Below are 12,180 nucleotides of genomic sequence, written 5' to 3'. Positions count from 1 at the left end.
CCGATGAAAATGTCACTGCTGTTATGACTTCAGATTGCCTGATTCCAAAAGCTGAAATAGAACCTGAAATAGAAAAATAGCCACTATTTTTCTCCATAAGAATAATTAATATATAATAACTATTATTATTATTTATTACTTTAAGGTGCAGCATTATTTAAAAGGACAATGATAGCCTTTTTACCTCTGCTCCATTCCCATTCTAGGTAGAATCACATGACTACTGCTTAAAACTTCACCATATGGTGGTGTTAACCATGGATAGCCTGTCATACAAAGTTTTTTGACCATGTAGTGAGCTGAGCCTTACCACACTCCTACAACCGCTCAGAAATCCAGAGAAGTTATAGTGCATGAGCTATCTGAGGTGGTGGGTGCCATCTGGGGATCCACATGCTGACAGTGATTTTTGACAAGTGCTACATCCCTAGAGATAGGAAAATAGGTGATAGCATCACAGTACTTCCAGCTTTCAGTGTGTTATCATGCTTTCATTGTCCTGACCATCAGGCCGGTAGTGGCCAGATTTGCAATTGTGTTTTCAAAGGGGTAGCTACACAAAAACTGCTATATTGGTGTTGTGAGATGGATAGGGAAATTGGCAGGAATGTTCTGCAAAGATTACTCCATGGGGAGAGTACAACAGTTTTTTCACTGTTCCCCTACCCTCACCCTATCCCTTTGTTCTGTGCAAAAAGGATTGCAATTTTACCGTAACCATTTGGGGTTAGGGATAAAGAAGGGGTGATAGGCAGTGTTCCCACATGTGTGCGCACACTCACAAGTTTTTTTGATGTCTGCTTAGCTAATTTTAGATCCTGCTCAGGTTGAATCAGGAATGCCCCATTCTGCACATTCGCACACACTGCCATGATACTGCAACCTAAAACAAAACTCATTCTGTGCACAGATGAAAAATATTAGAGAGAACACCGGCAGAAAGCTTGAAAGTGCAACAATGCCATCACCTATTTTCCATCTCTAGACAGGTTTATGTTGCCAAAAGCATTTGACCCCTGAGGTGGTACCAATGACCCAAATGTGTGGGCCTGGCTCATGAACCACTAGAATAATCAGGCTTTCCATGTTATTGGAGATGGTATACAGGGCCAGGCCAAACATTGTGTGTAAATCCGTAATAGGTTCTTGCAACATCTTTCTTGAATGCAAAACAGCTTCGGCTTGAGTAGAGGACAGGAATGGGAGGAGAGGAGTTGTTTAATCTTTTCTCTGCTAGCTGTTTGTCCACTCAAAATCACCCCTTGACTGCTTTCTCACCTGTGTGGGAAAATAGGGTGTAACAAATCAAGAAGGGGATGGGGACAGTGGTACTTCACAACAATTCACAAGAACAGCAGCTGCCAGGATTGGTATTTCCAGTGCATTCCAATCTTTAATCTTTCTCAAGGGAATATTAACTCCTTAATAAAACTCCAGAGCTGCATAGCAGTGACCTCTAACAAGTTGTCAGAGGTCACCATTTTGCAGTTTTATTGAGCTGTTTTTTGAAGGAATTGAATAGTCCCTTGAGAAAGATTTAAAATGTCCCTGTTTGAAAAAATTGGGGATCCTTATATCTCTTTCTTGCCAGAGAAAAGCAACCAGGGGGGATAATTTTGAGTGGACAGGCAGGGAAAAGGTTAAATAGCCTCCCTCCCTCCCCGATCCTCCACTAAATCTGGTGCCAATTGTAACTGTTTTCCATTTAAAAAACAAAACAAAACAGAACATGGACTTAGATGAACCCGTGTAGCTTGGCCCACATTAATGGATTAATGGAATTTTCACACTTGTCATAAAGTGGTTCTAGTTTCTGTTTGGTTTGTAATGCAGATATTAAACTCACTGCTAGCAAGAATGCTCATTAGCATTACATATGCCTCCTTAGCTTTCTCTTTCACCTGAATGTTTAGATGTCAATATAAATAGTAGCTGAAGTAACCTTCAGAGATGAAATTCTGATCTCAGTGCAAGGGAATGTGGGTCCCAGTACTGAAATAAAGAGCCGGGTCTCATGATCCGTGAGACCGGTTTTAGTGAGCTGAGCAGGTAGAGCGGGCTAAGCCCGCTCTCCCCTCTCACGATTTGGCAGGGAGCCCTGGGCAGTCAGATCGGCCGCCCACACGATTGCTGGCTCCATGACAGAACTGGCGGGGGCTGGGGAGCTCGGGGGATGCACGGCCCCCGGAAGCCCCAGTATGCTTTTCGCCTCCCCTCCGGGGGTCTACTCATGAGTAGCCATGGCTATTCACGATCAGGGAGCCCGGTTTTGCAGAGCACTCGCTCCGCAAACCCGGACTAAGGGGTGGGCTACTTAGGTGGGTTACCCGCCTAGGAACCACCGGGCTTGCAGCCTAGCCCTTTCCTAGCCCAATTTTCCCCGATCGTGGGAATAGCACCAAAATTTTACAAGTCATGCAGAAATGAGGATAATGAGGTTTCTTAGGTGTTCTGAGTGTAGAATCTATGATAGCAAATGAGATTTTCAATGAGACACCATGAATCCACTCTTATTTGCTATCATAGAATCTACACTCAGAACACCTAAGAAACAACAGAACCCTGTACCCCATGGGTTAGAAACCCATGGGGGTGGTTGGCAGCCTATGTGCACTACACCACCACTCGCTCTGGGCCACCCCAGCACCCCCCAAGTGCACTTACGGGGCTGCTGAAACCTCCATTATACCTTATGAGGAAAAACCTTAAAGATGCGTAAACTTCAACAATTCACCAAAAATCAGCCCTCTGCCCAAATCCTTTGAAAAAAATCTGGTAGCTTCTTTGCCCCTATCTTGCACCACCACCAACCCCACACCGCTCTGGGACACCCCTTTCCCCCCGACATGAAGCGATACACCCTCCATTATACCTAATGGGGGAAAACCTTAAAGACTCGTAAATTTCAACAATTCACCAAAAATCAGCCCTTTGCCCAATCACTCTGCAATTGGGGTGGTAGCCTCCACCAATTAGGCACTACCACCCCACCCCACTCTTCTGCCCCAGATCCCACGTTATGCCCCCAATCTGCCCCAAAGACACTAAAACTTCAGAAATTCACCAAAAATTAGCCTTCTGCCCAATCCCTCTGCAATTAAGGTGGTAGCCTCCACCCATTAGGCACTACCACCCCATCCCACTCTTTTGGCCCTGGGACCCGAAATTCAAGTAGACATCACATCAGACCTTTTTGCATTGAAGTCAATGGAAGGCAAAAAGGCGGGAAATTCAAATTGATGTCATTGCTCAAAATGGAGGGGGAAGAAGAAGGCATTTATTGGCCACAAAATGGAGGGCTGAAACAACAGATAATTCGGAGCCGAAACGGGGGTGTTTCGTTTCGGCTCCGAAAAATTTCGGGGGCCGAAATTTGTGATTTGATTCGGATCAGAATCACTCGAAATTGGCCGTTTTGGGTACAGATCGTTCTGTACCCAAAACGTTTCACACATCCCTAGTAGAAAGGCAACCTCACATAGAGTGCATTATAGTAGTCAGACCTGGAGGTCACCAGCATATGTACCACTGTTTTAAGGTCATTTACTTCCAGAAACATATAAAATGAGGCTGATAAATTTAAGGATTATAAAGACAAATAAAGCTGAAATGTGTTGAGCAATTAAAAGGCCCTAAGAACTGCACATAGCTGCACATAGGCTATCTCAGTGGGAGTATAGCCAAATGCCAATGGGGCATATTTGATGTCCCACTAGTTCTGGGAGAAAAACAGGCCCATAACCAGAAATTTTATGGTGAAGCATGTCTAAGGGCTCACCAGGCAGGGACAGAGAATTAATGAAGAGCATCCAAAATAGGTAGTAAGGTGTGCTTAAGGTTATTTAATGTATTAAATGAAGTGTAATATTGTGGCCCTGCAGAACAATGAATGTTCCCTTCAGTTACAAAGGCCCTTGAGTGGTGCCTTACCCTCAGAAATGGGAAGAGCAAAATCATTGTTAGCCCACCCTGGCATTTGGTGCCAAAGGCTGCTAACTGCAACCTTGCACTTTCTAGTTTCCAAGGAGGCACAGATATGCAGCCTAATTCTGGCTCAGTGCTAGAATTGTCAAGTGGCCTTATTTCTAAACCCTAGTTTTCAAATGGAGCTTGGAAGAAGGAGCTGAGAATTGCATATTCTGATGTCTTCAGAATGCACTCAGTTTCATACAAGATGTGCCCCATATTTTGGAAGATTTTCTGCAGGCAACCCTACTAATTGCATATCAGAGGCCAGGAACTGATAAAGCACACTTTCCTGGGAGTAAGCCCAGCTGAACACAATGGGCTTTCCATGCATAAATTACTCTTTAAGATTTATGTTTATACAGCTACAGTCTTAAGCATACTTACCTGGAGGTAAGTCCCATTGAGATCAGTGGGATTATCTTCTGGGTAAACACACTTTTGCTAGGGGTTATGAAGGATAATAATGGGGCATGTTTTAGAAAAAGCAAGCTTTTAGGGTCTACTTCACATGGTCGGGGATACCTACAGTTGCAGAAGCCATTGATTTTGGATTGTTATTCTTTCTTTATACACAAAGTGGCAGGGAGCAAGGGGAGAAGGCGGCAAAGTTTGAATAAAGCATGTTCAGTCATCAACTGAATATTGCTTTAATTTGTACTTAACTCTCTGATTGGTTGAAATGTAAGACTTTGCTTCCTTTGTGACATCACACCATTGATATCATAGGTCAAACAAGGGGCATCAGCTTAGGCTCTGAACTGGGACAAACATGTATTAGGTTTGTCTTCCTCATTTTAAATTTCATGGTGTGTGCCCCAGGATTAAACATGTTTCTTGCATGATTAAACTGTAGCCAAACTGCAAGGGACAGGGTGAAGCCATGATCCAGGTTTATTGTTCAGATGGAGGAATTGTTATGCTTTCAGGTAAGTCAGCAATAAAAGTGGTTTTTTTCACCCTCATTTCACAAAAGTGGATGACTGATACAAGAAGTGGAATATGTGTATTGGGAAATAAGCCAGCATAAACAGAATTAACAAAATATAAGACAGACAGCTCATGTTGAATGTATTCTACCAGATATTTACAGCTAGGACTGTTGTTTGTTTCCTCCTCCTCCTTGTTTGTGCTTCACAAATTATCAACTACTTGTGATGAGATTATTGAAGTGAAGGTCGTGAATCAGAGGGAGGAAGCCGCCATGTTGGCAAAAGAGCGTTAGAACTTTAGGTTTTGATAAACCAGGTATGCTGTGTTTGGCTGGGCCAATGGGAATCTGTCATGGATGCCCTCACAGATCTGGAATAGTTTCATGAATGGGAAACTCGTAAGAACTCTTGCTTCTAGAAGCACACCATGTTTGCTTCATAACCCATACTGTCAATTGTAATTTTACTCCTTCGGATTCCATGTTACACCTCTCAGCTAAAAATCAACATAATGATTTATTTTTCATCTGTAGATGCATGGGTATCTCATACTGGGCTGGTTCAGACGAATGCCAGCCTCAACACGCTATCAAGACAGGGTTGTGCCAAGTGTGCCCCTGCCCTGACATCACTGGAGGACATCGCAATGTGCTTTCGGGGCAGCATTTAATCACATCCGGAATACATTCATCTGAATTGCCCATCTACACTTCCTACAAAACCTTAGGTTTGGGAGTGCATGTAGAGGAGTGATTCAGATGAACATGCCCCTGATATCCCCTCATGATTAAAAGACCTCCTGATAGCACATTGATACACCTTCCAGGAACATCCTGCTTGTATTCTGTGTCTGATGCTTGTCCAGACTGGCCTGCTGTACAGTCTCTTCAAAAGGGTGGAAACTACGTCAGACATAGAGATCAGCTGGGAGTCCCATGCTGTACAATCTTTCATGGAGGGCAGAACTCAAGGGCCATGCTAAGCATACATTACTGGGTCTCTAGGTGCTGTTTTTTCAAGTGAGCAACTTTGATTCAAATCCCATGTTGGTGATGATACACTACCAAACAAACCTAGGTGGAGAAGTGGTAAATGCATATCTGACAGTGTCTGAAATCAAGGGCTATTATCACACACAGCCCAAATATTGCTCACCCCCACCCCCGCATTTTACCAAAAAAAGGGTAAAGGCTGATAGTTTGTCAAAATTGTGGTTGTTAATCGTTGCATGAGATCCAAGAGTCCCAAGTCACTTTTAAAAGCTCTGAATTTTGACATCCTTGGACAAAACAAAAGAATTTTTTTCCTGATTTGCAAGTTGGAATATATTTCTAATTAGCATTAGCTATTGGCCATAATGAATTCATTTGTTTCTTAAGATTGCCTATCACTTCATACTGAATATGGTACAAGTGACTCTGAGATTATTGTTTTAATCCATTAATTCTCTCCCCTCCCCCCCCCTTTTTAAAATATGTATCTAATAGCTGCTGGTGGCGAAACAAACCAAACTCCTGGGATGTTTAAGCAAGCAAAGGAAAAACTTTCAGTGAGTAACATTGTCGTCTTTATTATTTGTGTCTGCACATTTTTTTGTTTCAGATGTTTTTAAAGTCATCCCTTTAAGTAACATTTAGACTTCTTTTGCCATTTTTGAACAAATAATTATCTATTCTCAGCATCAGAATTAATAGTAGATTATTCCCTGTTGCACAGTGCAAAATTGATATATTGACAAATTATTCAGAAGCTTTTAAATGATACATTTGATTTTCAGTTCACCTAATCTGGTGTAATCACAGTGGCCGACATCCGGATGAATGCAGTGCCTGTCTAGTGGCACTGCTCACACATTTAGCAGAGGAGCAATATTTGTCAATCTCTCCTTCCCTTTGAAGCCCACTACAGCTTCCAAAAATATGTCCCAGAGGGTTTGTAGCCCTCAGGGACATATTTTGGGAAGTGCCAGAGGGCTTCAGAGGGAAAGGAGATTGCGAAAAATCACTCCTCGCTAATGCTCAGTGATGCTCTTCTAAAATGACTGGTTTTAGCCTTTGATTTTGATGCAGTCCAATCCCCACATTCCCTTTAAATGGAAGTACTTCAATTAAAAGCTGGTATAGTTCAGTATATTCTGATTGGAAACAGATTTGCCCAAGGACTTGTATCCTTGGACCAAGGTGTCCTTGTGCTTTTAAAAAATGTTAGGTGCTGCTGCTAAAGCCTAGATTTAAAAAAAAAAAGATGTGACAGACAAAAAACGTAGAGGTGAGCATGTGACAGATTTGCAAGAGAGAGAAGGGAACTGGGAGGAAGACCTGGCCCTTCCTTTTCTCTCTGCATTACCTCTCATTAGCTTGAAATATCTAGCCATGGCAAGAATTCGACTGCCCTGCCTTCTTCTTTTCAGAAGCATGTTCTAGGCAGCCTAAAGAAAAATAAAAGAAACAGCCAAAGCAAAAGGGAACGGGGTTGTGTGGGTGTGATGAGCAGGTGAAGAAGAGTGGATGGGGCTTGCTGATAGAACTGTTCAGATGGGGGAAGTATTGACTTACAACTTACTGCTCCCTCCTCCAAATGACACATCAACCATGCTCAGAAATCTGTAGCCATGGAGGAACTTCTTAAAAATCCCCTTGTTTTGAGAAAGAATCTGCCCTGAATCACATGAATTCTAAGTACATGCATGGTTGTGGCCTTATTTTTATTTGTGGTTCTCTCCACCATGGCTATTTTTGCTGATGTCTTTCCTCAATTCATATGTTTATCTTTCTGCATTGTGGAGAGCAGCATGCAAAAATGAAAAAAATGGGGTGTAAACTGCTAAATCACTTAAACACATCTACATATTTTGTTTCCAAGTTTCTGAATGACATTAAGAATCTGTACTGTATTGTTAAATGTTTAGAGTCAGGACCATGTTTGTGATAAACCATGTTTGTGATAAGCTCAGTGGAGCTCCACTGTTAAGGCTTTGGCTCCTTCTGTCATTGTCCTGCGCTGTTAAAAGAAAATGTATGTGATATTTGTGACAAATCCATTCCTTGATGCAGTCCAATATTTCAGAATACCCTGGCAAGGGACTGAAAGGGCAAGAGAACAGCTGGAAGAAAGGATAGCAGAATATTTTGTTACTGTATGACAAGAAGGGACCTGAAACATTAACTTCTGCATCTGTTAAGCCTTATTGTGCATTCCAGTTCTCATTTCCTAAGGGTCTCTGACCCTGTAACTGCTGCAACATTACCACGACAACATACACCTTGCAGCTTCATTGGCTTAAGCATCTATTCTTTTTTCATTACTCATCTATTGTTTTCTTCTTCAAAACCCTCAGCCACATCTCAAGGTCAGTGAAAAGAGGGGTAATTCCAGTGGGTGAATACTCAAAAAGCAGATGTTGCTAAACCTGGCTTGAGCATAAGAAGAATTTCTTCCTTGGAATAAAAGCTAGCAAGAGCAACTATTTATTGTTTACATGTCTGACCTGTTCATATATAAAAGCTGCATGTGATGGGGGTTTAATTTTTCTTTTTTTTGCAACACCTTTTTGTTGCAGATGGGGTCCATTTCCATCTTATTTCTCTGCCCTCCTTCACTACAGCACCTTTCTCCCAGCCTGGGGGTGAGCCAGGTGCATGCAGTAATGGAGCACAAAGAGATAAGAAGGGGGAGGGGCAATATTTAGCCCCCTCACCTGCACATACCTTTTGTTGTGGAATCTGGACCATTCCACCTTATAGATCCTCACATTTTAGGTGAATGGGTCAAATATAAGAAAAAACAAACGGCTGTTTCCCATTTTATGTCTAGTTACCCTTCTGTCTTCTGTATTTCACCCAGTGAAATTACATTTCTTCTTTTGTTCTGAGGTCACAGCTTTCTAGAAAGTGTTAAAGGGGAACTACACCATGCTTGGCAGATAAGAGCCAAGATGCCATCAGTTTAATGGATAGTTTTCAAAGAGAAAACCATTGCACTGATAATCTTGCCTACTATGCAGAGATACTACATTTAGGTGATAAGAAAACTCTCTCTTCATGATAGGTTTTCTCAGGAAGTCAGTGAGCCAGGTCTCACGATCAGTGAGACCTGGTTTGGGAAGGGAAGCGGGGAGAGCGGGCTAAGCCCGCTCTCCCTGCACATGAGCAGGACGGCCAGATCAGCTGCCCACCCGATTGCCGGCTCCGTGATGGAGCCGGCGGGGGCTGGGGAGTTAAAATCTCCAGTATGCCCTGCGTGAGCACACAGGCATACTGGAGAGACCCCCGGAGCTGGGAGGTGGCTTTCGCCTCCCCTCCGGGGCCTACTTGTGAGTAGCCATGGCACGGAGCCGCATCGCACCTACTCATGATAAGAAAAACCGGGTTTGCGGAGCGCTCACTCCGCAAACCCGGTTTAAGGGAAGGGGTACTTAGGCAGGTTAACCGCTGGGAGGCAACCGGGCTCAACTGCGAGCCCGGTGTCTCCCTCAATCATCCGAAATCAGGCTAGGCTCCCCGAGCCCGATTTCGGCTTGGGAATAGCCTCAGTGTCATCTATGATGGTTTATGGGGATTAGGCCTCAGGTTGCAATTCAGTGCACACTTACCTGAACGTAAGTCCCATTGAATTCAGTGGGACTTACTTTAGAGCAAATATGTATAGGATTGGGGTGTTCGTCAGTTAAAAAGTTTTCATCACCCCCACATTCAAAACCCCGAGGTTGTTTCCCATATCTATTTGACCTTTTTAATCCTGCCAGGGCATTGCTATAATTGAACAAGTGAGGGGAAGGGATATCCCTGGGCACCTGAGACCTTTGCTGTTGTCCTAGTGCCCACTCCGACCTTGCTATGCCCCTATAATCCTGCCTTGTAAAAAAAATGCCTTCTGCCTTCCTTCCCTGGTCTCTTACACTTGTCAAACCTTATCCTTATTCTTGCTATTACAGACTAACACAGCTACTCTTCTGAAATTTATTCCCATTGCAGAGTTTCAGGCAGCCAAGTTATTTTCTTATTTTAAATCTCCTGCACAATTTTATTTTCTGTTGCTTTCCCCACCCCCCACCCCCGGGCAAGAAGGCAACATGTATTAACAGTAATTGTTGCTTATTCAAGATTGCAGTTCTAGAATGCATTGGCTCTTTCACAAATATAAGTGTATTTTAAGTGTGTTCTTTGGGAAAGCATTTTTGCATCTATATAAATCAGGTAGGCTCCTTGGAGGCTACTTCTGAATTACAGTTATGACAATTATGGGTTGTTGTTGTTGTTTTTATGATAATCCTTTTATGTTATATTTTGTAACGTGAAAAATCCCCCCCCCCCAAATGGTACTAGTATCTTTGGGCTCCCTTAGTATTGTACGTTTAATTACAAATGCAAGTTCCTTGGAGCAAGGACAACTGCACCACCATCACCCGCTTTCAAAGCAGATGTCAGTCCTTAACAAATTACTGCTGCAGTGAATAACTGAATGATATTATTAACAGTGGGTAACACCCTGATATCCTAAATTTATCAGAGGAATTCCTGTTGAATTTTAGTCGTCCTTTAGAATAACTCCTGAGTAGTACTACTGAGTAATTTGGTCAAGATGTCAGCCGGTATTATTAAATAGTCTACTTGTGAACTCATCCACAATCAAATTTGAAGCCATGTTGTTGGCCTATTTCTGTCAGCTCCTATGAATGATAAAAACAGAAAACTGTTCTTTAAAAAGATATAGGCTGAGTTTACCTGGAGTGGTCAAACAGCAGGTCCGATATATGCCTGATAACCCTAGGAGTCCTGCTTTGGGAATTAGTGTAGCCATGTCATGATTCCTCACACTCACTAGCTAAAGGGCTGATGAAAACTGGGCTTTTAAAGCCTTCAGTCTGGTACTCAAGTTTTATGCAATAGATGGCTAGACCATGAATACTACCAGGGCACCAATTAAGAATATGTGATTAACTTGCAGACGTAGAGATGGCCACTGAGATAGGTGGCTTTAAAGCACGGCTAGAAATGTATGGATGTGATGTCTCTCAGTACGTGGCCACAATAACCAAGTTCAGTGGCAGTGTCCTTTGAATACCAGCTGCTGGGGGACACACTGTGGCCTTTATTACTTGCTTGTGGGCCCCTTGGAAGCATCTGACTGGCGGCTGCTGCTCTGATCCAGTAGGGATCCTCTTATGTTTTTCATTGACTTGAGCTTTAATGAGATCAGATTGTATGTCTAAATAATAAGATAATCCTAATCCTATCGATCTACAAAATGTTTCATATTGTTGAGGGAAACCTTGCTAGTTCCCTTTGGGGGGGAAATAGTTATCTGCTTGTGGTCAGAATCCACATGCCTTTTCAGTGTTTAGGTGCAAGCAACATTCTTTTTTTGGATCTGCTCCCTTTTCCTTCTAGTTTATTATACAGTGACAAAACATAGGGCTTTTCAAATTTAACGCCCAGACATGCCTCAGCTTGTCTCCTCAGTTCTCAGTGTTGTGCTTTCTAGCACGTGTGTCTGTGGTTTCTGCCGATGTACTATATATTAGAGAAGCTAAGAACTGCTGTTGAATTCTGTTGGCAGTCTGTAATGTGTTGAGGTACACACTTCTTCTCTGTCCCACTCCTGAAAGCTTGCAAGTCTCTCCTAAGGTCCTGGATTTTCACAAAGCAGGTCTACATGTTTAGACAGACTGCTTTAAAAACAGGTAGACTGCTTCTCCCTAGGACTTATATAATATACATGTAGTAAAACATCTCCTTAGAGAGAGGCCAAAAAATAATAGCTCTATAACATACTTTTCTTATTCTAGTATCTCTTTTGTTTTCAGAGAAAAAGACCTCTCACAACATTAGCTGCCATTTGAAATTATGTCTTCCATCAACATTATCATACGGAGTTGGGGAGGAGTAGGGCACAATCCACCCCATTTGGGTATAGATAAACTGGACCTGATAAATTGGGTCTCCATAAGGCCCTGCTCCCACTCCCTTCTGCTATGCATGCATAAGCATGTGCACACCAAGGGTGGAAGGGAAACCAGAGCTCATTTTAGCCGTATGCCAGGTGGGGCCAGCTGTATCCGTGCAGAGATGGATTGTGTCTAGTTTGTATTTGCAAAAACATGGCATATTTAAAATGACTAAAATGGATTTGGATGGGGAGGGAGAGAGAGAGAGAGAGATTAGATAGTTCATTTTAATGGGATTGTGCCAAGTTTTCAAAACAACAACTATTTATATACCGCTTTTCAACAAAAGTTTCCAAAGTGGTTTACACAGAGAATAAATAAAATGGATCCCTGTCC

The 12,180-nt window shown here is 42.6% G+C and overlaps 1 protein-coding gene across 25 annotated transcripts in view; it reads left to right on the top strand.

Moving 5' to 3' along the window:
• Positions 1–12,180, top strand: part of LOC128339534 (microtubule-associated protein 2-like) — a 415,175-nt gene that overhangs the window by 362,149 nt on the left and 40,846 nt on the right. For all 25 annotated transcript variants that reach the window (XM_053283640.1, XM_053283637.1, XM_053283635.1 and 22 more), the window contains one exon: positions 6,386–6,447. In XM_053283640.1, the coding sequence (XP_053139615.1) occupies positions 6,386–6,447 (62 nt within the window). The remainder of the gene's footprint in view (positions 1–6,385; positions 6,448–12,180) is intronic.

The sequence above is a fragment of the Hemicordylus capensis genome, chromosome 1 (genome assembly GCF_027244095.1).
Source record: "Hemicordylus capensis ecotype Gifberg chromosome 1, rHemCap1.1.pri, whole genome shotgun sequence".
Lineage (NCBI taxonomy): Eukaryota > Metazoa > Chordata > Lepidosauria > Squamata > Cordylidae > Hemicordylus > Hemicordylus capensis.
This window is presented reverse-complemented; position numbering and strand designations above follow the sequence as displayed.